The following is a 27869-nucleotide window of genomic DNA, read 5'->3' as shown; positions in this document are numbered from 1 at the left end:
GAGCCCTCACATTTAACAGTTGTATGGGAACCTCTGGTGTAGCGCCTTCCTAGAGCCCTCACATTTATCTGTTGTATGGGAACCACTGGTGTAGTGCCTTCATAGAGCCCTCACTTTTATCTGTTGTATGGGAACCTCTGGTGTAGTGCCTTCATAGAGCCCTCACTTTTATCTGTTGTATGGGAACCTCTGGTGTAGTGCCTTCATACAGCCCTCAGATTTACCTGTTGTATGGGAACCTCTGGTGTATCGCCTTCCTAGAGCCCTCACATTTATCTGTTGTATGGGAACCACTGGTGTAGTGCCTTCATAGAGCCCTCACTTTTATCTGTTGTATGGGAACCACTGGTGTAGTGCCTTCATAGAGCCCTCACTTTTATCTGTTGTATGGGAACCTCTGGTGTAGTGCCTTCATGCAGCCCTCAGATTTACCTGTTGTATGGGAACCTCTGGTGTAGTGCCTTCATAGAACCCTTACATTTATTGGTTGTATGGGAACCTCTGGTGTAGTGCCTTCATAGAGCCTTTACATTTATATGTTGTAGGGGAACCTCTGGTGTAGTGCCTTCATAGAGCCCTCACATTTATTGGTTGTTTGGGAACCTCTAGTGTAGTGCCTTCATAGAGCCCTTACATTTATCTGTTGTAGGGGAACCTCTGGTGTAGCGCCTTCATAGAGCCCTCACATTTATCGGTTGTTTGGGAACCTCTGGTGTAGTGCCTTCATAGAGCCCTCACATTTATCTGTTGTATGGGGACCTCAGGTGTAGTGCCTTCATAGAGCCCTCACATTTATCTGTTGTTTGGGAACCTCATGTGTAGGGCATCCGTTATGTCTGTCAGTCATTTGGGAACTTGTATGGGAACCTCACGTGTAGGGCATCCGTTATGTCTGTCAGTCATTTGTTTGGGAACCTCACGTGTAGGGAATCAGTTATGTCTGTCAGTCATTTGGGAACTTCTGGTGTAGTGCCCTCATAGAGCCAATGCCATAACTAGACATTTTGATGCTCTTTGCAAGAAAGGGAATTGGTGCCCCCCCCCCCCCCAACTAAAAAACAGGGACAGTGCGTGCCTAAGGCATGCGTCAAAAATCTACTAGGGGCGTGGCCACACCATAATACCACATAATACCACATTACACCACACAATAGTGTCCATACACAAATTTTTGAACCATCGAATGGTTTTCGCAGGCTTTTTCCTGACACTCCCAGAAAACTGGTGGTTACCACCCGTCAGTCAACCAGTGGACACTTTGCGTTTATGATCCATATGCATTTTCTGTTGCTATTCAGGCTCGCGCATGTACAATGCATACAGAGCACATCAGCAGACATTCAATAATTGCTCGTTTTTGCGAATTCCCTGATCACCGATCAACTCTGAATCAGGACTCTTGCACGCAGACTTATTGAAATGGCTTGTCTGCCTTTTCCAGTGACTGATGTACAGATTTCAGTTCTGCAGCTAAACCCCGCCTGGTTTTGGGCAGTTTTGGGGATACAAGGACACTGCGGCAGCAATTTTGCAGTTTCAGGGTTTGAACAAAAAAAAACATGAGGTAAAATATTGATCAAAATGAATTTCAGATTTTATTATCAATATCATTATTTCTCTTGGATTGTACAGCAAAAAAATTATTAAACTCAGCAGGAAAAAATTTTTTCAATTGATTTATAAGATACTTATCATTTGTTTCTGATTTTACGAAAAACACAGACCCTTTAGGCATGTTTGAAACCCCACGGACCATAAAATCCCACTTGATAAGCATACAGCTAATGGACGGAATTCCGAGCAGAAAGACTTAGGATTTTATGATTTGCATAGTACAGAACAGCTGGGACATGTTTTGCAGGGAATTCCTGCGCATAACACAATACCGCTGAGCATTCACTACACACAAGTGTTCAGTACTGAAAGCAGCAGGTTGCATCGAACGCTACTTCCCACAATGCATTGCGAGGAATGGCTCGAGTCCAGAAACAGTTGTGGGGCTGCGGCAAAAGTCGTGACCAAATCTGTGTGTATATGTTATGGTTGTAAGTCAAATTATTCAATGTCCACATGTAAAAGCACATTAAACAGCTTGCCGTAACGAGTGTCAGACTCAGATTTTAATGATTGGCAAAAATTTTCTAAGTAAAAAAGTTCCAGATATAGTTTTAAAGCCTTACATGGGGTGTTCCTGCCATGTACGTGAAACTACAGGAAAATAGGGACTATTTTATGATGCATGAATTACAGGACGGTAAGTCTACCCAAGCAGCGACGAGGGTCTCCTGCTGGGACTGTCACACACACAGCATGGGCCCCATGTACTGCTAGATCTGAGAACCAATAGGAAACATTTGTCTTTTCGTTACCTCAGACATAAACAGTGTAACCCACTCTCAGAACTGTCAGTCTCCCAATATCTCTGCAGTTCCAAACACTCAGACAGTGGTGATCAACAATGATTGCAAAGTGTACTTAGGTCTTTGGAGTCCCAGGTTGGTGCTGCACAGGCGCCATTTTCTTGTAGATTTGCATATACACAGTATAAAGATCACCAGGAAAATGGCGTGAACACCATGCTCCTCGAGACCTGGCAGTGCCAGAGTCAGTCAACTTAGAGAAGGGGATGCTTCACATAGGCGTTCCCTCTCTGTATCCGTCTCTGCCCTCAGGGGACAGGTACAGAGTGAGGACTACTCCAGTTGGCTTGTGTAGCACTGCAAATGGAATTGGGAAGGGAAAAGGTTTTCTGTGAGGGCTCACAGTAGGCAAAGCTGGTCCCTGGTTCCCTGCTACAGTGCAGGTGCCACCTCATTGATGGCATGTCATGATGGCGGTGCTATGTGGTAAACTAGGAGCACATGCTGCCAATGGGGTGGGTAACTCTTGTGCCGTTTGACCACACTCCACATGGTGAAATACACAATTATTGAGGGTATATGCTCATTTCATGGCTCAGTCTGCAACCATGGGCAAAGCCCATAAACGTCTGTAAAATAATATATAAAGGTCCTCAAAAACCATAAACACCGTATCTATGTAGTCTTAATGCCAGATAGGTTACATTATATATGTGCCCCTTAGGTTGGGATGCTTTGATATTTATTTAGCAGTGTGACTTATACACATGTATATCTCTGAATCAGGCCCACAGTGCGAGGGAATATATTGGAAGTGTGTGAGTAGAATCCAGGTAACGGATACGCCTTGTGTACACGTCACAGATGTGTACACGGTGGTCGGCAGTGTCTAGGACAGCTGTCAACAGGTGGACACCATATGATCGACATAGACAAAAGGTCAACATAAGCAAAAGGGTGCCATGGCAACGTCGACAAATGAAAAGGTCGACATGAGTTTTTTTGGAAAGATTTTCTTTTTTTGGAACTTTTTACATACATTACCATCTATGTGGACTCGATTCAAAACAGTAAAGTGTGCTGAGCGCAGCCACTGGGCCAGAAGCATGGAGAGAAATGCGAGGGGAAGCCATTAGTTGGGAGGCCAAGTGCTCAGGTGTTTAATACCATAACCGTCCACAGCTCGGGACTAACCTTTAGCTTCTTGGAATTGTGCAGATACTGTATGTGATTATCCTCTGGGCTTTGTCCATACACACTGGTTGATTTTGAGCTGGGAGCGGCTCACTTTTACCGTGTGAGCTGCTCTCAGCTCAAAAGCCACCCAGTGTGTATGGCGGGGTGACGAGCGGTGAGCGCTGATGTGCCCTCCCGCATCATTGCCGGCCCCCGCCAGTCACTTGCTGTTTTTTATCAGCAGATGAGAGGCAAGGCGGACTGCTTTCCAGAGCTTCCTGCTATGGACAGCCGTCCACACCCCCTCGAACATCGCTTGGATGGGCGAAAATCGCTCAGTGTATATGGACCTATAGACAAAGGAGAACATCAGGAATTGAATTGAGACTTTGGGGCAGATATAACAACGAGTGATATTCTTGTTCTCATTAGAAATGTTAAACGGTGCACCAGCCAATCAGCTGCTGTCGTACAGTATATGTGGGAAAAAAAAACGAGAGAGTATCATTCGTTGTTAAATCTGCTTCACAATTTTATATGGAGGAGCCCTTGAATATACGTACATTACTCAGTGGTCAGTTACCTGATAGGAAGACGCTGAATGATATTCATGGTTATAAGGTAGGTAGCAGTTATAGGGCCAGATTCTCTAAGCTTCAAAAGTGATAAAACAGAGTGTGATAAACAGCCAGCCAATCAGCACCTGTCTGACATTTTTCAAACACAGTCTGTGACATGGCAGGTAGGAGCTGATTGGCTGGCTGTTTATCACCTCCATTTTATAACTTTTGAAGCATAGAGAATCTGGCCCCATATCCTGTAAGCACCATGAGGTGTATGGCAGTAGTCACTTTCCCTGACTATGTGGAAGAATGCCACTATGGCACGTAACAGTATAGATGGCCCTTGTGAATAACCCCCAGCTACTTCCCAGAGACATCCGCTTGCTGTCGCGACGGTGAAGGAAGAGGCCAGGATCGTGACTGAAAATATTTCTTGAGTCCTTTTAGATCGAGTGGCGGGAAGTATGGTCCAATCCTCTTCCGTATCCACCACTTTCCCTGAGCAGCGTGTGATCCCCACACTCGGCTAAACTTGTATCGGAAGTGCTCTCCCCTGATCCACCTGTAGGGGGCAGCGCAAGAGAGATGAGAGGAACAGATTAATTATGGAAGAACCAACATTGGCAGTCAGAGAAGCTCTGACATGGAGTCTCAGTCAAGTAGTGATAAAACTACAGAAAATATTAACTGTACCGCGACTATTAGTTCCGCCATTACAGAAGTTTTTCACAAGTTACTGGTGTCCATGTCGTGCATTCTTTTAAATGCTGAATTTTCCCGATCGCCCGATGGATCCCTATCATTGCTGGCCACTGATCGGAGCATTCTGTTTGACAGAATGTTGGTGCTAGGGAGATTGTGTGCGCAAATGTATGTGCACTTTTACTCTGACGTTCTTTGAGCCACCTGATGGTTACGCTGTGGCTCTTTGGAAACCAGCAGATTAGGAAAGCAGACAGTCAGCTCCTTTTTTACACAATACGTTTGCTGTGGCTTTTATTTATTTTTGGACATCTGCTGCCATTTGCATCCACCTTTTGAATCAGCCCCAGGATAGATACGAGTGCGATCATTTCTAGTCATGTCCTGCATCGAAGTGGTTAATACGGCCGTGTTGCCCAGTAGCAGCTGCGATCGGGGAGGGCTTTCATGATTCTATCACATAGCGGCCCGGTGTTATGACATCTTCCAACTGTACGCGTAAAAATTAGAAGCAATATTTGAGTTATATGAAGGGGGGCTAAGTCTCACAAACAGCTGTAATTAGTTCCAGAGGGCAACAGCTGTCCCTCGGCTAACAGCTGAGAGGTTTTTGGAGGGAAAAACAGGAACTGTGTTTTCTGTCAGAATTAACGACCTGACAAGGCCAGCAAAGGGTGGGGAATAAGCCGAAACATGAGTTTTATTATTCCATACGTGCATTTAATATATATTATTTGCTTTTTATCTGGAGACCTCTTTGCAGGGTTTCCCTCCTAATTGTAAATCAAAGAAAGGACTTCGGCGGAGAAACATAAATTCATTAAAAGCCATAAAAACCTCTCACAGGTTTCAGCCTGGGCCTACCCAGGCCCGTTAGCCGCGGATATAAAGTCATCCCACTGTGTAAAGTCTCCAGAAATTAATAGGCTTTTTTTTTTGTTCCTACAGATTGAATCTAGCGTTTCACCACGATCCCTCTGCGGGTTAGGTGAGATGTGTCTGCAATAGAAACGCACGTTCATATATCACTGGCGCTAATAAATCCTGTCAGGTCAAAGAGACTGTTTAATTGACACGTTAAATAGAAGACTCTGTGGGAGTTGGGGGAAGCGGGGTGTGTGTGTGGGGGAGGGGGGAATCCCCTCCAAAATATAGTATTGAGAAATGTAGACTCGATGTCTGTCGTCTTTAAAGGAAAAGTGCGCTACACTTCTCGCAGGGACTCAGGTGGCGTCTTAACGCCGTAATGGTGGAATCGCTCATTTGTTATGTAAATAAGATAGAAGGGGTCATTACGTGAAAGATTACAGAGCGGAAGCCGTTAGAGCATTGCGCTTTTCCAGTTCTGTAGTAAAAGAACGAGTGTGGGATCCAGACCGAACAAATGGCGCCGCGTGCCAACGGTTCCTGGGCAATTTACTTCTGTTAGCCCAAGCGCAAACAAGCCGTGCTCGCACATCCTGCCTGGATTTAATAGGAGGGAGAGGTGTAATGTAATATATAATAAGACTTGGCCCAGTCCCAGGCTATGATTATCTGATTTGTTGAGAAGGCCACAGTATTAGGCAATAAAGCGAAATTAACAATAAACTGGAAAGCGCTTTCATATTTGTGAGTCCTCTGGTAATTAGATTTATGCTGCAGTAGCTCCAGTGATGTGGTGCAAACACTTAACTCCTGCCGCGCCGGCACAGAATGAGACTCCGCAGTTGCCTCAGAGTGTGGGCGGCTACACAGTGAGTTATGTGTGTGTATCGGGAGCGGGGATGACTGAAATGGAGCATTAGAACTAGGCTATAGTTCCTAATCCAGATTATAACATGACAAACCGGTCATGTTCCTGTCATAGCGTCACCCATGCAGTATCGTTACCATTGCTTATTTTACTGGGACCACAAGGTTAGTAAGGGTGCAAGTCCGCAAGGTCACCCTGGAAGGGTCAAGATTACATTTCGTGCCTGCCTAACATGCGCAGCACAACTCTTTGGGCGGTGACATCTAGTGGCAGAAAAATGTATTGCATGTAATGTAATGCACTTTGGCAACACACTTGGGACCTTATTCTGATCTGTTGTCAGCCAGAATTTGTTCGCACGGGGACCGATGTTTGGCGTATGTGCAGCCACATTTCTCTGCATGTGCATACGCCGAGTGCGTGCGGCCACTGCAAACAGACTGTTCGCTGGGTGCGGGCACCTAAGGCTGCGGCGGATAGTTGCGCCCATGGGAACGCCCAGCTTTTCATGTGCGTTCCCATGTAAACGCTGGCCGTTCCCATGACAATCGCGCCGCACAGCATATCAGCTGCCCGCCCACTTCCTCCCGATGCTGCACGCAAATCTAAGTGACCCGAGAGTCACTTAGATATGTGAGCACATTCCACATCAGTCGATGGTTGGCGACCATCGAATGATGTGGGTGTTCACCCACAGGCTGCGAATAGATGTTTATGTAAACATCCATTCGCAGGCCCTGCGTGCGAACACACTTTGCATGCAGGGCGGGTTCTGGCTGACTCGCAAGGGTGCAAATTCGCATTCGAGCGAATGAACCAGAATAACCCCCTTGGAACATGTGTTCCCTTAAGCCGGTAATAAACATATTATGACTGTGGCCGGTAGCTCGTCGATCCCTGCACACCGATTGGTGATAACCTGCTGTCTATTGTCTTCTGTGTCATACAGAGTGTACTTACGTGGGAGGTGCCTTCTCCTGGAAGGGGTTATAGGCCAGGAGGGAGGTCGCTGTGACATCATTGGCTAACAGCTTCCCCGCCAGGTGGATTACCCACTCGTTCTGTTCATAGGTCTAATAGATCGGTCAGCACATACAGGAGAGATAAGAGATACACCTTAGTGGAATCCTGTACACATGTATTAGTATTTCACCCCTAAATGTGTATGGGCACCTTTAGATTTCAGTTTGTGCACACCCCACCCAAATCTAACTCTCTCTACACATGTTATAACTGCCCCAACTGCAGTGCAGCGTGGTTTTGTCCATTGGAGAAAGATTTTGCTTTGTGATCCTTTCTGAATTACCCCCTATATTTGTAAAGGGAGACATTTTGCATTTCCCAGTTCAGCTGGTCAGAAACAGGCACTTCTAGACACCCTTGGCCCAATGTAATAGAACATGTATTTTCGGGAAAGCTGTGGAAGCGTGATTGGCCGTAAAGTGGTAAGACATCGGAACTTCCATGAGACAGTCACAGAGCTCCGCTCTAGATGTTATGTCTCTCCCTGACCTCAGTGTGCGGTGGAGTCTTCACACGGGTGTGGGTCATAGGGTGGACTCCCTTTCCAGAGGTTTGTAGCCGATGGGGAGATAGCGAAAAGCCCAGCTTAGTACCCTCACCTTGGGATGTGACAAACACTGGGACTGAGTAGATTGCTCTTCCAAGGGGGCCTCAATCCTCAAGGGAGTCAATAGAAAAGCCAGGTGGAGTATCTATTCCCATGTCAGGGGTTGGAAAACACCCTAGGTAGGAGTGGAGTGGACACTGACTGGCTAGGGATGGCCATCGTTGCCTTTGCCATCTATGATTGCCATTGATGGCAAAAATGCAACTGACCATCGATAGTGTAAAACTATGCAATGGATGACCATCGATAGATTTACATATTGATGGTCATCCATTATATTTGACTGATTGGACGGTGGGTCAATCAGAACATGTGGGCGGGGCTTTGAGGGTGTCAGGGGGTGGGGCTATGCTCTGGGTCCCAGCACTTTTAAAAATACAAACAAACGCATATCGGTTTTGCTGTGCCATCGATGGAGGGAACCCATTTGGTTCTCCCCCATCGATGGCAAAAGTATTTGACATCGGCCAAAAAAAACATTAAGGATTTTGAATCATCGATGGTCGATAGCCATCCCTATGGCTGGCTGGCTGGCTGCGCACTTTCCCTTTAAGTTAGCATTGCACGTCCTGACCCTGGGCCTTTTGGCTGAGCCAGGACATTTTTTCACCCCCCCCACCCCGGCCTTCTGGCTGGGGTCTCTTTTCTTATTTACTTCTCTTCACCCCTCTCACGTTTGTCACTTTTTGTTTACGTTTTCTGGGCTGTAGGTACGATCCTTATGGTCTTCCCACTTCTTCAGGGAAGAGCTGTGGCCCCACAAGGGCGACCCCGAGCCGCAAGGAGGAGGGAAACCCACCGAGGGTCTCTCCAAGCTTCGGCATGGAGGACCCACCAGTCCTAACTCTTCTGGGGGTTGAGGTAAGAGGGACTCTCCGAGCTTAGGCGAGGGACGACCCACTGATCCCTATTTTCCCCTCTCGGGCCTTTTTGCCGAGACCGGTTAGGGGAGTAATGGGGCCCTTCTCCTTTGGGAGAGGGTCCATACGTATGTACGCCCCCTATGCGCAAATTAGGTCACTGAACTGGGTGTTTGGAGCACCACCTTTGGCTCCTAAAGAAAAGGTGGACAGGGCTTTGGTTGATACCCTTATGCCATATCAATCTATATCAGGTGCCGACCTAATCCCTGTCGATTTTCATAGGGTCATAGGTTTGACACATGAAAAAGACTGATATGGTCAAAAGATCGACACAAACATAAGGTCAACATGAAAAAAAGTCTACGTGAGTAGAAAAACTCATGTCGACCTTTTGACTGTGTGAATCTTTTGACCATGTCGACATTTCTTCATGTGTCGACCTTCTGCCTTTTCGAGCATTAGTTGTCAACCTAGTGACTGTTGACCATTCACACCATAACCCTACAGTGCACACTAACATCATAAGGCTGCAGCTTCCAAGCTCCTTCATATTGTTACTGCAGCTCACAAAATGGCCGCCTACAGCGTGTTGGCAGCAAGTACATTTTAATAAGGTTTATTTGCAGCATGTAACAAATGTATATATATATTTTTTTTTCCTCAGGTGTATAAATGAAAGCAATAACTCACCGTGCCGTCCGCGTGGGACTTGTGTGCATGGGCTTCTCACTAACGCACTCTCTATAAAAAGCATTTAACATATCTGTAACTCTAAGCGAACTGGGAATAGTCTCACAAACTAGACAACAGAGAAACATTATTGTAAAGGGTCTCGTACAGGGCCCTCAGTCTCCCCTTTTCTTTTGCAAGTGCCTGATGCATTATTAAAGTAAGCTCCACCTGGTGGCACATGAGGCGCACTGCGGTAATACGCTGCACCCGGAGTGTAGCGTTCTCTACAGCTGCCAGTACCAGCAATGTATTAAGTTTCACTTTTTTTCCCTCCAAATAAACATCAGCTTCCCCCCCGCTTCTCCCCTGGTAGGATTCCTTCGCTTGCCCTGTTTTGTTCTATCATTTTGTTGCTACAGGGTTTCAAAAATGCTTTTCTGAAGCAAAGGGTCTTGTGCAATGTCGCACATTTGCCAGGCCAATTGGCTGGTGTCAGCTTTGCCCACTCAGGATGGATGACTCACGCTGAGCCTGCTCCCAGTGGGCAGAAGGAAGTGTGTGCCAGTTCTGTAAATGGGGAGACATGTTTATTGCAGAAATGGATTCCCCTGCAGACAAGGCGATGGACTGGGCCTAGGTGTGGGATATGTGTCAGGGCCCGGCCCGAGGTGCCGACGCTTGCTCCTAGCTTAGTTTACGACGTGATTTCAGATCCTTGATTTTGACAGCCATAGTTTGGGCACAGGGATTAATGCCACTTCTCGCCTGGCAGAACGCATTGCTTACTTTTAAACGTAGGCACGAGATGGAAAGTGTTGGTACGTCACGGAGCAACACAAGCGGACATGTAGGTTTCTTACACAACAACAGTTCTTAGTAACGCCGGGACACAGCGATATCATGAACTGTGTAGGATAAATAACATTCTTAATAATTACAATACTATAACCATACAGCGCAGTTATGCTGGTATAGAGTACAATTACCGGCAGACCATTTGGAAAATAACCTATTCCTTTGTGTTTTACTGTACAATGTAAGGCCCATAAACTGGCAGGAGCAGGCACAGTTGTTCGAGCCTTTTTCCATTCTGGTTGCTTGCTGCACAATACCATACAGCTCACAAATCTTAGTGATCATAGAAGTGAGTTGTGAATAATAAAATTTGCTAAATGTATGAAAACTCTTACAGGATATTAATACTCCTGGTTAGGATTCAAACTCAATATTAATTTAGGTCAAGAAATTTACCAGAAAGAAGGTGGGAAAATCAGTAGTAACGACCACTACACCATACCTCCCTTACTCCCTCCATACTGTCCCGCTTTTCGTGGGAATGGCCCGGTTTTTTTGGGGACATTCCCGCGTCCCGGCGTCTATTCAAGCCCCCACAGCGGCGAAAACAGAGGTGTGGCCTCATGGGATGGTTGCACAGTATAGGCCATGCAGCCTTTCCGCTAGGTCACGCCCCCAAACTCCTCCCCCCTCCTCAAAGTTGGGAGGTATGCTATACACCTTTAGGTTGAAACAAGAGTTTTTAATTTTTTTGTCCCGAATGTCGACACAGTCTACATGGACACAAGTCAAAGTGTACCGCGTCCCTTCACATGGCTCACCATGCTTCGGGCATGGTGCCACCTGTCGGCACAAAAACCATGAAAAAGCCCCTCCTAGTTTTTGACTGTCGATCTTCCCATTGTCGACCTACTGCTTGTGTCAACCTTCCAACACTGTCGACCTATGTCAGGTGTTGAGTTAAGTTCTGTTGACCTTTGTGGTCAACCTAATATGAATCGACCTAGTGACAGGATCCCATTCAACCTTCCCCGATGCTTGGATCTAAAATGTTGGGCCGCCCTGACCATCGAATGATTTTCTTCCCCATCGGAAATAAACGACGATGAAAACTGAGATGGCCGTAAAGAGGGCGGGCGCTGACATCATGTGACGTCAGCGCCCAACCCAAGCAGGCATCGGCCCGTCTGTGTTCTCAGGGGAACGCACGGTGTTTCCATGGGTCCACTCCCGCTGGAGCGTACGTCTCGGTAAGTGTGAAACGACAAAGCCATTCGCTCCCGAGGTTTGCACATGCCCATAAACGCGCATTCGCAAACCCCAAACATTGGGGAAGGGGCCGGATTCGGCCCGGTATGAGCGGTTCTGAATTGGCCCCTTAATATACAGACTCCATTCTCTGGTTGCCAGTGCACAGTACAGGCCCCAGATTATGAGCACATTACCCTTGTTATAAACGTCCTTCCAGGCGCCAGATCTGCTATCGGCTGGCATTATTGTTGGCTGATTGCACAGTTCCCTGTTTGGCGCTGCATGACTGCAGAGCTCAGTGTAGGGAAGTACAGAGATCCCCGAGGCTGGCACACCCAGTTCTAGACTGCCGCAGCAGAGAGCGGTGATTGCGGGGGGTGAGGATGGGTGCTCCCCTGCCATGGCCTACACCTGACAGATCTTCAGTCATGTCTCACTCTCTTGCCTCAGACTGGAACAGGGAAGGGCAGAATGGGCAGTGTACAGAGGCCTAGTGATGGCTCATTGGCTCACAGTCTCATACATTAATAATGCTGCTTAGGGATTGGTAGAATAATAAAGGCAAGGTCAGTGAGGTCACCAGCAGCATGAATGGCGACTATCCACTAGGGCTGGCCATTAGTGCAGTCACTATCGATGAGGATACTGCAACCAGCCATCGATAGTAACAAACTATGTGATGGATGACCATCGATAGTTTTACCTATCAATGGTCATAAATTTTCTTTGAATGACTGGCCTGTGGGCCAATCAGAATGTGGGGGCTGGGGTTGTCGGGGGCGAAGCTATGCTCCATGTCCCGGCACCGTGCTGTGCTATCAATGTAGGGAAACCATCTGGTTCTCCCACATCGATGGCAAAAGTATTTGACATAGGCCATAAACCATCGGTGATTTTGAATCATCGATGGTCGATGGCCATCCCCTACCATCCACCCTGCCACTAAGCATTTGGCGTGCCTGGAACCACAGTACCGCAGGCATCACCTGCACACCATGAGAGGACCAGGTGGTTGTATGAGCTGAAGTACAACCAGCAAGCAGGCCGTTGGGTTCTAGATTACGGCCATGGCCAATGGGACTGCTAGGAACAGGTCTAGTATTGTAGCTGTGGTAATGCGATTAATGCCAGAGAGCTCGGAAGAGTTGTGTTACATTAATTAAATACTTAAATGTAATTAGCCGTCTTGTCACAAGAATTTGAACTTTTGGATGCGTGCACTTTTGTTTATTTCCATAGAGCTGGGTCCCCCAGATGGACCCCATTATCCTACGCGTAGGCTTTAATCTACCTTAGCTGCTAAATCTCTGCGTTGTGCCCTGCAAATCCCAGACCTATCCGAGTACCCCTGCACAGGCGTGTGGGGGGCATGTGGTCCCCGAACGCTGAGCACATTGTTAGCCAGGGTGGTGCGAGAGAGCCGCCAGATGCTCCTGGCTTGTGTCAGGACGTGAGGTGTGAAGAAAGCGAGCAGCAGAACACTGGGGCATTGTTACAGCCGCACGCTGCTGGCTGCCCTCAGCCTGTGCACAATCACTAACCAGGCCGGGCCCTGCGGTAGGACCTACACTACCCTCTGTGTGTTAGCGCCTTATCGCCGCAGGAGCCGGGTTACCATCTAAGGTTACCGCAGCACCAGGGCCGGCGTGGTGGAAAATGATGTGTGGGGAAATGTGTTTGCATTCCCAGGCCCCAGCTACAGTAAATCAGCCTCGGCCTGCTGCAGCCGGACAGACTGTGTACTTTGGAAGCTGCGGGGAAGTTGGGAAGAGGGTGATGTTTTGGCAAAGTCTAGTTATTAGACTGGCGCGCCCGGGGGACTGGCTTCCGGGGGCTGCCATTGGTCCCCTATAACACTCCAATCATACGGTATTCTTGCTAGTCCAGTAGCTGCTGGCCCTTGCCTCCGACCGGATGGCGCAATTAACCCTCTCACTGCCACACCTACACATGACAACCTGCTTTGGTTTGGTGTGTGAATAATATTTTGCTTGCACACACCCTGCCACATACGATGCTCAGGCGGCCCCCTCATTAACCTAATGTCAGCTTCCTTGCTGGCCAGGCATGTCTGCCTACCAGGGGGGGCCAGCTGCCTGCTGTCCGCTAGGCTGTAATCTGGGGATACAGTGTTGTTGCTGGAGGCTCCTCTGATCCTCTCCGCAGTAAATCAGAGCTGCTTCCACTGTCACTCTGGCCTTTGTATGACTTCATAGCATGGGAAATCTGTGTAACCACTACTGCAGACACTTACTGCGCTGCCTGAGGTATAGGACCAGAGCCGGACTGGCCCACAGGGGTACAGGGGAACCCCCAGCAGGGCCCCAAGCTGTAGGACAGGGATGGCCATGGACCATCAATTACTTTAAATCATCAATGGTTTACAGCCGATGTAAAATAATTTTGCCATCGATAGATAACCAGGTGGTTTCCCTCCAATTTTTTCCACTGAAGGTGCCGGGACATGGAGCTCCACCCCTGACAACCCTGAATCTCTGCGTTCTGATTGGCCCACGGTCAGACAGTCAAAGAAAATGGATGTCCATCGATAGGTAAAGCTATCCATGGTCATCCATCACATAGTATGTTACGATCAATGGCTGGTTGCAGTATCGCCATCTATGGCAACCATCTGTGGAAGTCTAGGTACACACACGCCATTTTGTGATAGTATGGCCGCCATTTTGGTTCGCAGAGTTGCGCAAATAAAGTTCCATACCCGAGTATGTGTGACAATGTGGACCAGAAGAGTAGACATACTATCACACATAAATTCATAATAACACACTTACACGAAAGGAAATATAGTTAAAAGGTTTAGAACGCCACACATAGCTTAGTTAGCCCTGCACACAGCTGTCTGTATCGTGTTTAGTACCGTTCCGCTCAGCTCATCATGCAAAGTATTCCGGTCATTGCGAATATTTCGCAATGTACACTGTCCGATAGTTATGGACTAAATCCATATTCCAGAGACAGTTTCTGTTGTAAGTAGTTAACAAAGGAAACTAGCTCAAACCGGTTCTTATCCTTGCTGACGCCGAAACCACCAAACAAAGGACTCTTAAAGTTCACTCCCCTGCACCTGGTCAGACCAGGTACAGCGTCTAACCTCCAATTGCAGTGGACCGGACATATGATCTCTGGCCAATGAGAATGGCCTTTGACCTCCCCCTTCTGACCCTATAAGATAGGCGACACAGAGCAGCCAGGGTCTTTTCGGCACAACTACTTTCCCTGGACCTTCCTACCGGACTATCGCTCATTCCTGAACGATAGTGAGCTCTGACCGGACTGCTTTTCACATACTAGATGACCACGGTAAACGGTTGCATTTATCACGGAATTTATCCTTGTAGTTATTGTTGGCTCATTGTGTCTTGTATTTGTATTCTTTCCCCTTAGCAGAGAGTGTTTAGTATTCATTGTTATTGTATTGTATCACTTGTTATACCTGTTTATTCTTAATTCTGTAACCCCCTTTTGTCCATTAGGGACTTTAATACAATCTCTTTATGGAGTTCTAACCTCCTTATTTCTATTCCGTGGTCGTGTCTAGTTATTCGCATAATAGCGATAAGGTACATTAAGGACTCTGTCCTTACATTGCGGACTCTGTCCTTTAAGGTATATTCTCACAATTGGAGACAAGTCCTGCGAAAGGATCTCTTATTAAGGTATCGGTTCTTGGTGTATAACATACAATAGACTGTACGCTGCGCTGCGCTACGTTTTGTTCGCACGCAGTTAGGTATAAAGGGTAAGCAGGTTACGGACACATTACGTAACCTGCGCTTTCCACTTATTGTATCTCTGGTCATAGTTTAATCACCATTAACAATTGGGGGCACGTCCGTCCGCTCCACATTCCAGAACTCAGTACCAGGCGTGCGACCCGACCTATACCAGCAAAAGGGTGGAAGTATTATCCATTGCTGGATAGGCCAGGTCCGCGGCGGTGCGGGGTTCGGGAAGTGCTAGCGCTGAACCCGGAGTACAATAGGTGAAAGCCACGTGTTTTAAAGTATATCATACCTAAGTGTTTAGTAAACTGTACTTCTGCCTGCCACAAGTAGTTTAACGGGGTATAGTGTCTTGGGTTGCTTGTTTATTACAGTATATGTACCACGTGCGATAAGGTTCGCACACGTGGAATCTGTGTTTATTATAGTACATAGAGGATCCCCTCTGTGCAAAAACTATAATTGTTTATTGTTAGCTACCGCAAAAAACAGGGACTCCGCCACGTGGCGACAAGTCCTGGGCCTTTTTGCAGTAACGTAAAGCGTCTATTGTGTATTACGCAAGGTGCGCGCGCACGTGCCCACATCGGGAAAGTTTCGCATCTTTGTACGTGGTTTACGGATTAAGTGCGGGATTTATTTCGCATCTTGATACGTAACTCTCGGACAGAGTTAAGGGATTTATTCCACATTTAGGCGCAATTACTGCGTATATCGAAACCCGAGCGCAACCTTGCAAATACACTATAGAACACGTGGGTGGCCGATTCATCGGCGGCCTGTGAACAAGCGCACGTACACACGTGGCTGTTCATTGGTACTGCACACGCAGCACACATAGGAAGAAGTGAACAGTATTTAAACCACTAGCTTTATTTAAACAGTATAGTAATATACTGCGAATGAAGCGGTGATTAAGAAAAGAAAATAAGGTTTTCTTTTTGTTCATTTTCTCATAAGCAAGCAACTCAAGCATTATTTTAATAGATTCCTATAGTTTATTATAAGGGATTTATACCTGCATAAGAATCTAGTGAAAAGCTACCAGCCTGGGAAAATTTTCTGTACAGAAATATTTCACAAATTAGCATAAGACCAAGGTGTAACTAGCGCCCAGTGTGAAAAATAACTGAGGCGAACGGGTGTGTGACGGCACGACTCAGCGCAGTGTAGTCCAGTGTAGGACAGTCCAGTTAGGACCGGGTTCACGTGACGACGTGCCCATAGGAACTGCCCCTTCAGTGGAATTAATTCCGCTAGGAGGGTACAAGAAGATATATCGGAACGCACTTGTTTCCGATTAGCTACTTTAGAAATCCGATTTTTGGGGGTATAGGAAAGCAAGTTTGTTATACCCTGGAAAAATTGTGCCGCATCAAGCAAGTTGGCTAGAAGTTCGCTGCTAGTTGAGAGCTTGGTGATTGAGTATCATACCTCGCATTGTGGGCTCTTCGCTTGATTGCGTCGAAGTGTCGCTGTGTGGAGAAGTGAGTGTTTGGGGAGCTCTCAGATAATTAATAACCCACCGATTATCTATTAAGCTGTGAACGTTTATTCCTGTAACTATGGGTAATAACGGGTCACGCTGTGATGACGTGCAGGATAGGGAGGAAGCAAGCCGGCCAAGAGGATCGGCTGCTTTTATTATGTGCAAGAAGCACGGTGAACTCGCAGTTGTTTACCAAAATAAATGGAGAAAAATGACACAAGGCAGCAAGTTAGAATTTCCCAGTGTTGGTAGCTTCGATCCAGAAATCTTATCGGCAGTAAAAGATGAAATATGCCTACTCTCCAGTCGTAAGGAGAGAGTGAAGCATATAGATATTCTTAAATTGTGGCAGAAGGAAGGACAGGAACAATGGGGAATCAAAGGTCTGGCAATACCGGACACAATCAGCCACAATAAAAATGCAACCGTTGCCGCAATAGAATCAGCTCCCCCACCCCCATATGTGCCGAAGGGGTTAATGTCTCATAAGAAAGACCTAAGTAATAATGCAACAGTTACTAACTTGTATCCTGTTTTATCCCCTTATAAGGAAACCCGAGAGGAAAACGAGCAGCTGTTGGCACTGGCCGTCTCCCATGCACTTAATATGCTTGAGGGTAAAGCTCAACCCACTGCTGGGGCTCCAGCACAGGAGGAGGAGGCAGCTGGTGCCAACGGCATAGAAGTGGACTCAGGTAAGGATGCACTACACAGCACAGACACAGACGACTCCCAAGCAGGTCCCAGTAATGCAGAGGTGGTACAAACATACCCTGTACGCACACTGGAGGTTCCCTATGGTAAGGCAGACAGAGAGGGTGTGATACCTACCAGAAAGATGACCATGCTAAACCCATGGACACGGTTAGAGCTGCGGTCCATCATTACAGATTTCCCTGATCCTAGGAAAAATCTGGCTCTGTGCCGGAAATTTGTAAGGGATCTGGGAAACTCTGATGAGCCCACCAACAAGGATTGGAGAATCATGTTGAGGGCCTGTCTCCCCACTCACATTGACATCCTGAAATTCATTCAGGATAGTGGATTGAAAGTGGACAAGGAGATAAATGATGACATCAACCAGGAAAATATACGCCAAATCAACTTACAGTTGGGAGTGTATTTTCCTGCAGCAGTGGAATATAGCAAGATATTCACTATCAAACAAAAAGATGGTGAAGTAGCTAGCGAATATTTCAACCGGAGTTTGATGGCGGTATCAAAATACACTGGTGTCTATAAACCTAAGGACGACCCCCACTTGAGGGAGCTGATTGTGTCTGTGCTGGTGGAAGGGCTTAACGAAAACCTGAGAGCCAGAGTCCAAACTTCCTTTCCAAATTGGCGTGGAATGACAGTAGACGCCCTACGGGAATCTGCTGTGGACCACGACCGCAACATTAAGAAGCACAGGGAACTGCAAACTGACAAACTGATGATGGTTAGCATCCAAGCCCTTACTAATGCCCCAAACAAAGCTGCCTACCAACGAAACACCAGGGACACAGGTAGAAAGCCAATTATCTGTTACAACTGCAATAGGAAAGGTCATTACTCAGCTCATTGTAGGTCAGGAAACCCCAGGAGTTATCAAGACACATAAGCGAGAATGGGAATCTCACAAAGGTGAGACACGGAGATACCCAGCCCCTAGACAATGGGAGGAGACAGACAGGTCACGCAACATGCCTCCTCCCCATCTGATGACTGACACTGTGCTGAGGGCAACCCAGGTCAGACAATAGGAAGCAGGTCATACCTGCATCCTACAACCAGTTAGACTAATTCAATACCTTAGGGAGGAGCCTCAGATATGGGTAAGTGGAATAGTTTAAATATAAAGTTTTTTGTACCTAACCCGTTAACAACATTCCCTCCTGGTCTAGGTTGTGTCAAGCAATTAGTAGCAGCAATTGGGGTAACAGGAAAAATACAGCATTACCCACTGACGAAACCAGCAGATGTTACAAGCGGGCCTCTGCATACCAAACACTCTTTTCTGTTGGCTGCAGCGGCCCGACTAACCTCCTGGGTAGAGATTTACTATGTAAAATGGGATGTGTCATCTATTGCACCCCTGATGGGGTATTTCTGGACACTCCTAGAAATCTTACACAAGAAGTGCAAGATATGCTGGACAGTCCTCAGAGGCTAATGTTGTATTCCACTGTTATAGAGTCAAATCCATCTAAGGTAGCTAAAAACTACAGCACAAATACCGAGTTCCCTTTGAACTAAAGATGGGAAGGACACAGGATCAATGGCAACCATAGCTTCAATAGAAACCCTGTTAAAAACAGAAAGTATAGCGCCCCAAAGTACAGCTTCACCATTCGAAACCTGAGGTTGAGCTGGGAAAATACCCAGTGAAATAACAAGGTTCCCAAAAGAGAACTTTTAGCTAAATACCCCTAGACACAGCCCATAGTCACAACCACACTGGGAAACAGAAAGAAAGGGAGGGCTTAAGAAGCAGAACAGGAGTTGAAAAGGGTAAGAACCAAATAGTTGAGAGCCAATTCCCCCATAGTGCTAAATCCTGGCGTCCTCAAAAATAAAAGAAAAATGTTTCTGTTGAAAATAAATGTACACATTACTGTCATTAATATCTTCTACCCTTTTTTTTTTGGGTTTTTCTCTCTCTCTTTTTCCAATTTTTTCTCCTTCCCCTACCCTTCTGTTCCAGAGACCCACAAATCATAGAAAAACAGTTCGAAGAATCTGTCGCACCCCCAGCAGAGAAATACCATTGTGAATATGCGGTACCCTGTAAAGCAAGTAGTCACAATATAGATATTTTTCAGTAAATTTTGAACAAAGTCCCAATAACTGTAAGCATTACTCCTAATGTTACCCAGGGCAACCACAGCCACCATCTTGTGAAAAGCAGTCCAAGTAATACACAAAGCATTTCCCTTCTACAAAGAATGAAAAGGGTTGTAAAACGCATTTACATATAAATAGGTGCAATCACAATACCCATGTCTTCACAGACAGATGTGGACAATAAAGAAGGAGAAACAGGCCTGATTACAGCTTTTTGCCATGGGTAAAACTGACACAAGAGACCATGTGATTTAGAGTATTAGACCTGCTGAGGGGGCGACAGATATAGTGACGTAAGAAACCTGGTGATGCCAGCCTGACCAATGTCGTACTGCAGTGTACAATTAAAACCCTATTACTTAAGCACTTCATATTTGTCTACACAGTGTAGTTGCCATAGCACTACTGGTAAACAAAACTGAGAATGTGGTGTTGGGGTGTGTTCTAACTGTTTATGCTCCTCGTATAGTCTGGACACTCCTAAAATTCTGCCAAAACATGTGAAAAATATTCATCAGCCAAGTTCACTAAATGGGAACTTGCATTGATGTTACCATGAAAAATGGGTAATATTGTAAACCCAGCAACACTCTTACCAGGTGTGCCCACTAAGGCACAAAGGGTGGAGTGGTGCTGAGGTTGCTGGAATAGTGGAATTTAGTGGGAGCCGAGATGAATATGATTGCATGACATGTTTGAATCAGACCTTTGCAGCATGCCCCCAAAGGGTGGTAACAACCCATTGGAAGAGGTAATTCATTTTTGTTTTTTTTTTTCTCGTTCTTTCCACAACACCGAGAGGGAAAATTGTACACTGGCTATACTGTAATAGATGGAAAAGGCATAGTAGAGGCTGAACCCATTGGACATCTCACTCAGCAGCAGCAGTCTCATTAATAGTACTGCGAACTGAGAAAAAAAAAAAAAAAAAAAAAAAAAAAAGTCAATATTCATGCCGACTCCAAGTATGTTTGTTGGGGTAATACAAAAGATCTTAGGCCCTATGGCGCCTCAGATGTTCTGTTTCAGTAGCTGGCACTCCAGTGGCGCAAGCGTTGTAAGTTTAAAAGATTCTTGACAATCATACAGCTGCCGGACAGAGTGGCTGTTATCAAGTGTAAAAACCACATCCTCAATGAGGATTCAGTGTCACTTGATAATGAACATGCTGGCAAGGCAGCTGGGTGAGCCATGCGCTCTGCGGATAATGTTTGTGTTCCCCCTATAAATGTCAGTATATTCACATAGTAATACAAGATTTGTGTCCCCTGCAGGAGAAGCAGTCTGGAAGCCGAAGGGATGTGGACAGGAATAGAAAGATGGACAAGGAAAACCAGTGACTCTGAGAACATGCCAAACTGTCAGGACAGAGATAGCCCATGGCCTGACTTGTCTTGACAGGGAAGGTATGTGGAAAAAAATTAGTCCGAAATTACTGGTGTGGCCACAGACAGGTAAGACGACAGAATCATGCCTTACTTGTCTGGAGGAAAGAAACTGCAACGGCTGTTCCCACAGAGCCATCTCCACATCCCTCCTCCAGCAGGATCCTCTGCAGGTAATACAAAAATTGGCTTTGCACAGTCCACTCTAGAATCATTATAGTTATTTATTTATTATTAGTTTTTTATGTATATATATATGTAGGTGTTGACGTTTGTGTGTATAGATATGGCAGCCCAGAAGCACCCTTGAGTATGCAAATATATATATAAAAGGTTTAAGTCATGTGTGAACCTTTAGGGACTGATGGTACACCCCATAAAACTCCTTTTGTAATAGTAGAATCACTCTCAGAACCCCACCAAAATTTGTCCCCATCGAAACATTGCTTGGCGGGCAGCTACAGGTTATGGTAATCCCACAAGAAGATCCTAGACCACAAATGCAAGTGATGTATCCACACCTGGAAAACTGCAGCAAAAGGACTTTGTTGACACCTGTTGTGAACTGTCATAACCATGAACCAGGAGATGTTGTTGTTGTTTCCCCTGCTTTGCCATATACAGGTTGCTTGATAGACCTTTGGAAAGAACCACCCCAAAATCTTGTTGACCAGCACTACCTCAATAACAAAGTCGCAGAGAGAGAGATTCGGGTACGTTCGTCCTACTGCCAAAGGAACTGAAAACCAGAAGGTCCTTACACTCGAGGGCGAAAGAAAGAAATCGCTAAGAGGCACCATTTCGGGAGGACTGGAGAGCAGCTAAGGTCAAGCAACCTGTACAAGCTACAAAAGGGACTGTGACACACCCCACTGGTAACAGGTTGAAAGGATCACTAACAAAATTTTTCCTTTCTCAGTTTTCTCTACTGTTGTGGGTCCTATTCTTGTCTTTCCCCCCCCACTATCCGTTCTCATCTTCCAAATCAAGGATACCGCCGCCGCCCTGCTGCCAGGCATTGGACGGACGATACAGAGTTCTGAGAGTGTGTTACCCATCCCAGCTTAGGTCAAGGTAGAATCTATAAACTTGACACCTTACCCAGGACCGGATGTTTTAATACCATCATACTTAAAAGCATATCAAAAAGAGAGACAACAAAGAGTTCAAGAGTCTGTTGTCACAAACAATACCTACCAAAGGATGCCATATCTGAAGAACGTGTATATGTTGTAACCACCCCTGTTTTTATTTTTATCCCAAAAATTGTACATTATCCTTCGTGACCCTGAGTAGATTGTTCGATAAATGCGGCCCATCGTTTATCCATGATCCTGGATCGGCCGAGAGCAGATGGTTTACTCCCCTTATATGTTTATTTCATGTATCCCAATTTCTCTGTTAGGATTATGAATTTCTGTCTTGTCGTGTGAAATATTTTGTAATGTAACAGTTTTATATTTACTGTTAAAGGGTGGACTGTGGAAGTCTAGGTACACACACGCCATTTTGTGATAGTATGGCCGCCATTTTGGTTCGCAGAGTTGCGCAAATAAAGTTCCATACCCGAGTATGTGTGACAATGTGGACCAGAAGAGTAGACATACTATCACACATAAATTCATAATAACACACTTACACGAAAGGAAATATAGTTAAAAGGTTTAGAACGCCACACATAGCTTAGTTAGCCCTGCACACAGCTGTCTGTATCGTGTTTAGTACCGTTCCGCTCAGCTCATCATGCAAAGTATTCCGGTCATTGCGAATATTTCGCAATGTACACTGTCCGATAGTTATGGACTAAATCCATATTCCAGAGACAGTTTCTGTTGTAAGTAGTTAACAAAGGAAACTAGCTCAAACCGGTTCTTATCCTTGCTGACGCCGAAACCACCAAACAAAGGACTCTTAAAGTTCACTCCCCTGCACCTGGTCAGACCAGGTACAGCGTCTAACCTCCAATTGCAGTGGACCGGACATATGATCTCTGGCCAATGAGAATGGCCTTTGACCTCCCCCTTCTGACCCTATAAGATAGGCGACACAGAGCAGCCAGGGTCTTTTCGGCACAACTACTTTCCCTGGACCTTCCTACCGGACTATCGCTCATTCCTGAACGATAGTGAGCTCTGACCGGACTGCTTTTCACATACTAGATGACCACGGTAAACGGTTGCATTTATCACGGAATTTATCCTTGTAGTTATTGTTGGCTCATTGGGGGACATTTACCAAAATGGATTCGTAGAAAAAAGGTGTATTCGTAGGGAGAAATACACCTTTTTTTTACGAATTTGTATTTTCGGGATTTACAATCCCAAAAATACAACAATTCGTAGTCCTAAAGATGGAACATTCGTATTTGTAGTTACAAATACGAATGTCTACACCATCGATAGGATACGACAGAAATCACCATTCAAAAGAATGGTGGTTTCTGATTTACTAAGCAGCCGTACTGACAATACGGCTGCTTAGTGGTGTGAAACACCCACGCAAATACGACAGGAAAATAGAACACCATTTTCCTGTTCTATTTGCGTTTTAGCCTGCACGGATCAGTCAGATCCGTGCAGGCTGCAGTGTAAAAAAATAGAAAAAATAAATAAATTAAAAAAAAAAACGGCGTGGGGTCCCCCCCACAGCCGAAACCAGCACCAGGCTGAAGGAGCCGGGGCCGGTAATTAAAAATCAGGGAGCCCGACAAATAGGGGTTCCCCGATTTTTAACAACCAGCCCCAGGCTCCAGGTCCGGGGCTGGTTCCCAAAATACGGGGGACAAAATGAGTAGGGGTCCCCCGTATTTTAAGAACCAGCCCCAGGCACAACCAGCCGGCAGGGTAATGTCACAGCCGGGGGACACTTATAATATAAGGTCCCGCGGCCAAAACATTCTCCCTACCGACCAGTCAGCCTGGCCAGGGGCCCTGGGGGAGTGGGGACCCCCCCAATAAAGGGGTCCCCCCCCTCCAGGACTTACCTGACCAGGCTGAAGCCTGGTGCTGTCCCCGGTGACCCTGGAGCGGTGGTCACCGGGCTGATGGTATTGTGTAAAAAATAGATAAACCATTGTTTTTTACTGTGGCACTACAAGTGCCAGCAAGCCTCCCCAGCAAGCTGGGACTTGGAGAACCACAAGTCCCAGCCTGCTGGGCATTAAAGGGCCCGCTGGCACTTGTAGTTCTACAGTTAAAAAAATAGTGCACAAAACACACTGACACACTTTTAAAATAAAACTTTATTACACACAAAGCCCACACATACTGATACTTACCTATCTTCTTCCCATAGGTCGCCCTGATGTCCTGTGTCGTCTTCGGGATCCATGTCGACGTCCTTCTTCATGTCGACGTCGCTGTCGGCGATGGTGTCCCCGTCCGGATCCGAAGAAATCCATTTGGGAAGCTGTGGAAGGAAACCATACTCACCTGTCCCAGCGCGACGTAGTCCAGGTAAGGGTCTTTGCAAAAAAACAAACCGACAGCCCCGAAACCAAACCGGACACGACGGAGACACACGGTGTGTTTACATCGTGCGGCTCCGCCTCCCGAATGCCGCTATTGGCCGCCTTGCGGCCTAGCGGCTCCTGATTGGCCGCTAGGCCGCAAGGCGGCCAATAGCGGCATTCGGGAGGCGGAGCCGCACGATGTAAACACACCGTGTGTCTCCGTCGTGTCCGGTTTGGTTTCGGGGCTGTCGGTTTGTTTTTTTGCAAAGACCCTTACCTGGACTACGTCGCGCTGGGACAGGTGAGTATGGTTTCCTTCCACAGCTTCCCAAATGGATTTCTTCGGATCCGGACGGGGACACCATCGCCGACAGCGACGTCGACATGAAGAAGGACGTCGACATGGATCCCGAAGACGACACAGGACATCAGGGCGACCTATGGGAAGAAGATAGGTAAGTATCAGTATGTGTGGGCTTTGTGTGTAATAAAGTTTTATTTTAAAAGTGTGTCAGTGTGTTTTGTGCACTATTTTTTTAACTGTAGAACTACAAGTGCCAGCGGGCCCTTTAATGCCCAGCAGGCTGGGACTTGTGGTTCTCCAAGTCCCAGCTTGCTGGGGAGGCTTGCTGGCACTTGTAGTGCCACAGTAAAAAACAATGGTTTATCTATTTTTTACACAATACCATCAGCCCGGTGACCACCGCTCCAGGGTCACCGGGGACAGCACCAGGCTTCAGCCTGGTCAGGTAAGTCCTGGAGGGGGGGGACCCCTTTATTGGGGGGGTCCCCACTCCCCCAGGGCCCCTGGCCAGGCTGACTGGTCGGTAGGGAGAATGTTTTGGCCGCGGGACCTTATATTATAAGTGTCCCCCGGCTGTGACATTACCCTGCCGGCTGGTTGTGCCTGGGGCTGGTTCTTAAAATACGGGGGACCCCTACTCATTTTGTCCCCCGTATTTTGGGAACCAGCCCCGGACCTGGAGCCTGGGGCTGGTTGTTAAAAATCGGGGAACCCCTATTTGTCGGGTTCCCTGATTTTTAATTACCGGCCCCGGCTCCTTCAGCCTGGTGCTGGTTTCGGCTGTGGGGGGGACCCCACGCCGTTTTTTTTTTTATTTATTTATTTTTCTATTTTTTTTTACACCTTGCAGCCTGCACGGATCTGACTTGATCCGTGCAGACTGCTAGAAATAATTCGTATTAGCGGCCGTATATACGGCCGCTAATACGAATCATTACACCATCGGAGGGTTACAAAGCAGTCGTATCTGACTGCTTTGTAAATCCCCCTCCGGAACACGACTTTGCATACGACTTAAACAGTCGTATGCAGTCGTAGGGAAACAACCAATACGAAAAACTAGGTTTTTCATATTGGTAAATTTCCCCCACTGTGTCTTGTATTTGTATTCTTTCCCCTTAGCAGAGAGAGTTTAGTATTCATTGTTATTGTATTGTATCACTTGTTATACCTGTTTATTCTTAATTCTGTAACCCCCTTTTGTCCATTAGGGACTTTAATACAATCTCTTTATGGAGTTCTAACCTCCTTATTTCTATTCCGTGGTCGTGTCTAGTTATTCGCATAATAGCGATAAGGTACATTAAGGACTCTGTCCTTACATTGCGGACTCTGTCCTTTAAGGTATATTCTCACAATTGGAGACAAGTCCTGCGAAAGGATCTCTTATTAAGGTATCGGTTCTTGGTGTATAACATACAATAGACTGTACGCTGCGCTGCGCTACGTTTTGTTCGCACGCAGTTAGGTATAAAGGGTAAGCAGGTTACGGACACATTACGTAACCTGCGCTTTCCACTTATTGTATCTCTGGTCATAGTTTAATCACCATTAACACATCGATGGTGACTGCACCTACTATCCTAATATTGACGCCACCACCGGTCGCACCATCCAAACTTGTACCTGCCCTATGCAAGATGCAGCTTCTCTGCCTGAGTATAGCCTCCTGTGTGAGAAAAAAACATGCTGCACTGCAGTTGGGGCAGATGTAACATGTGCAGAGAGAGTTAAATTTGGAAAGGGGAGTGTTCAAACTGATATCTAAATTGCAGTGTAAAAATAAAGCTGTCTAATGTGTGGGCTACATGCAAAAGCAGCAAGTATTTACCCTGCACAGAAATAATATAAATATATTTGCTCCCCTCGCATAGCAACACTCCCATAATCCCCAAACATCTCCGGGTGCCTCCTTAGCCACCCCCCTGTAACCCCCAGCCACTGCCCAGGAACACATCTCTGTTACTATTCCCATCCTCAGCTCATAGAAAAGCATTGAGCAGCGATGCCAGTGGCGACTTCGCGTCGTGGGTGCCACTTTGGCGGGTCAAATGAGGACGAGCCGCCGGATCTCCACAATGATGAGTGCGGCTACAACATCAGTTATGTAATAGAATCCGACTCACAATCAGGTCTCTAATGTGGTAAATGATGTAAAAAACACTATACGCATACAACTGGTGCAAAACTCTCAACATAATAAATAATGTCATTGCCCTTATAAGGAGGTAAGTGAGCTTGTGTGTTCTGGGTGGGTACAGTATAGATCAGGGCTGGGCAACACCGGCCCTCCAGATGTTAATGAACTACACATCCCAGGATGCTTTGCATTAGTTTTGCTATGTGGCAATGCTGAAACTGATGCAAGGCATGCTGGGATGTGTAGTTCATCAACATCTGGAGGCCCGGTGTTGCCCAGCCCTGGTATAGATGGTAGACAATGTCTAAGTCGACTACTAATGGTCGACACCTAAGAATGGTTGACGTACCCTAGGTCCACATTGAGAGAAGGACGACACAGGCTTTAGGTGGACATGGACATTGCTGAGGTGCTGGGGCTATATAAATCATTACGCAGAGAGACCTTGGCACATATGTGTATCTGCAGTCAGATTGGTAAGAGGCTGTTTGCCCATTATGCATACAGTCCTCTCCTGGCCATCTGAATTGATCTCACATCTAAAGTATGTTATTCTGGACATGTCCGTAAATTTACCATATGTCAGTAAGCAGTAGATAGTCCTTTTGGTACTTGTGTAGTTTCACGGCACCAGTTACGTAGTTAGCGTAGCGTCCCCTGTTCGTAGCGTCCCTGTAGTCACGTAAGGGTCCCTGTCAAAACCGGCGTAGTGTTCCCTCGACTAGCGTAGTCAGTCATAAATAGCGTACTGTCGACCAGCTTAGTCAGCGTAGCCATTTGTTTG

The 27869-nt window shown here is 46.5% G+C and overlaps 1 protein-coding gene across 1 annotated transcript in view; it reads right to left on the bottom strand.

The window, feature by feature from the left end:
- Window positions 1-1570: 1570 nt before the first annotated feature.
- LMF1 (lipase maturation factor 1) overlaps window positions 1571-27869 on the bottom strand; it is a 257843-nt gene continuing 231544 nt past the window's right edge. The window contains exons 10-11 of the mRNA XM_083152787.1: window positions 7497-7609; window positions 1571-4661 (exon numbers count right to left, since the gene is read on the bottom strand). Of these exons, the coding sequence (XP_083008913.1) occupies window positions 4460-4661; window positions 7497-7609 (315 nt within the window). The 3' untranslated portion in view covers window positions 1571-4459. The remainder of the gene's footprint in view (window positions 4662-7496; window positions 7610-27869) is intronic.

Source organism: Crinia signifera, chromosome 7 (assembly GCF_055691185.1).
Source record: "Crinia signifera chromosome 7, ASM5569118v1, whole genome shotgun sequence".
In the NCBI taxonomy this organism is placed as follows: Eukaryota; Metazoa; Chordata; class Amphibia; order Anura; family Myobatrachidae; genus Crinia; species Crinia signifera.
This window is presented reverse-complemented; position numbering and strand designations above follow the sequence as displayed.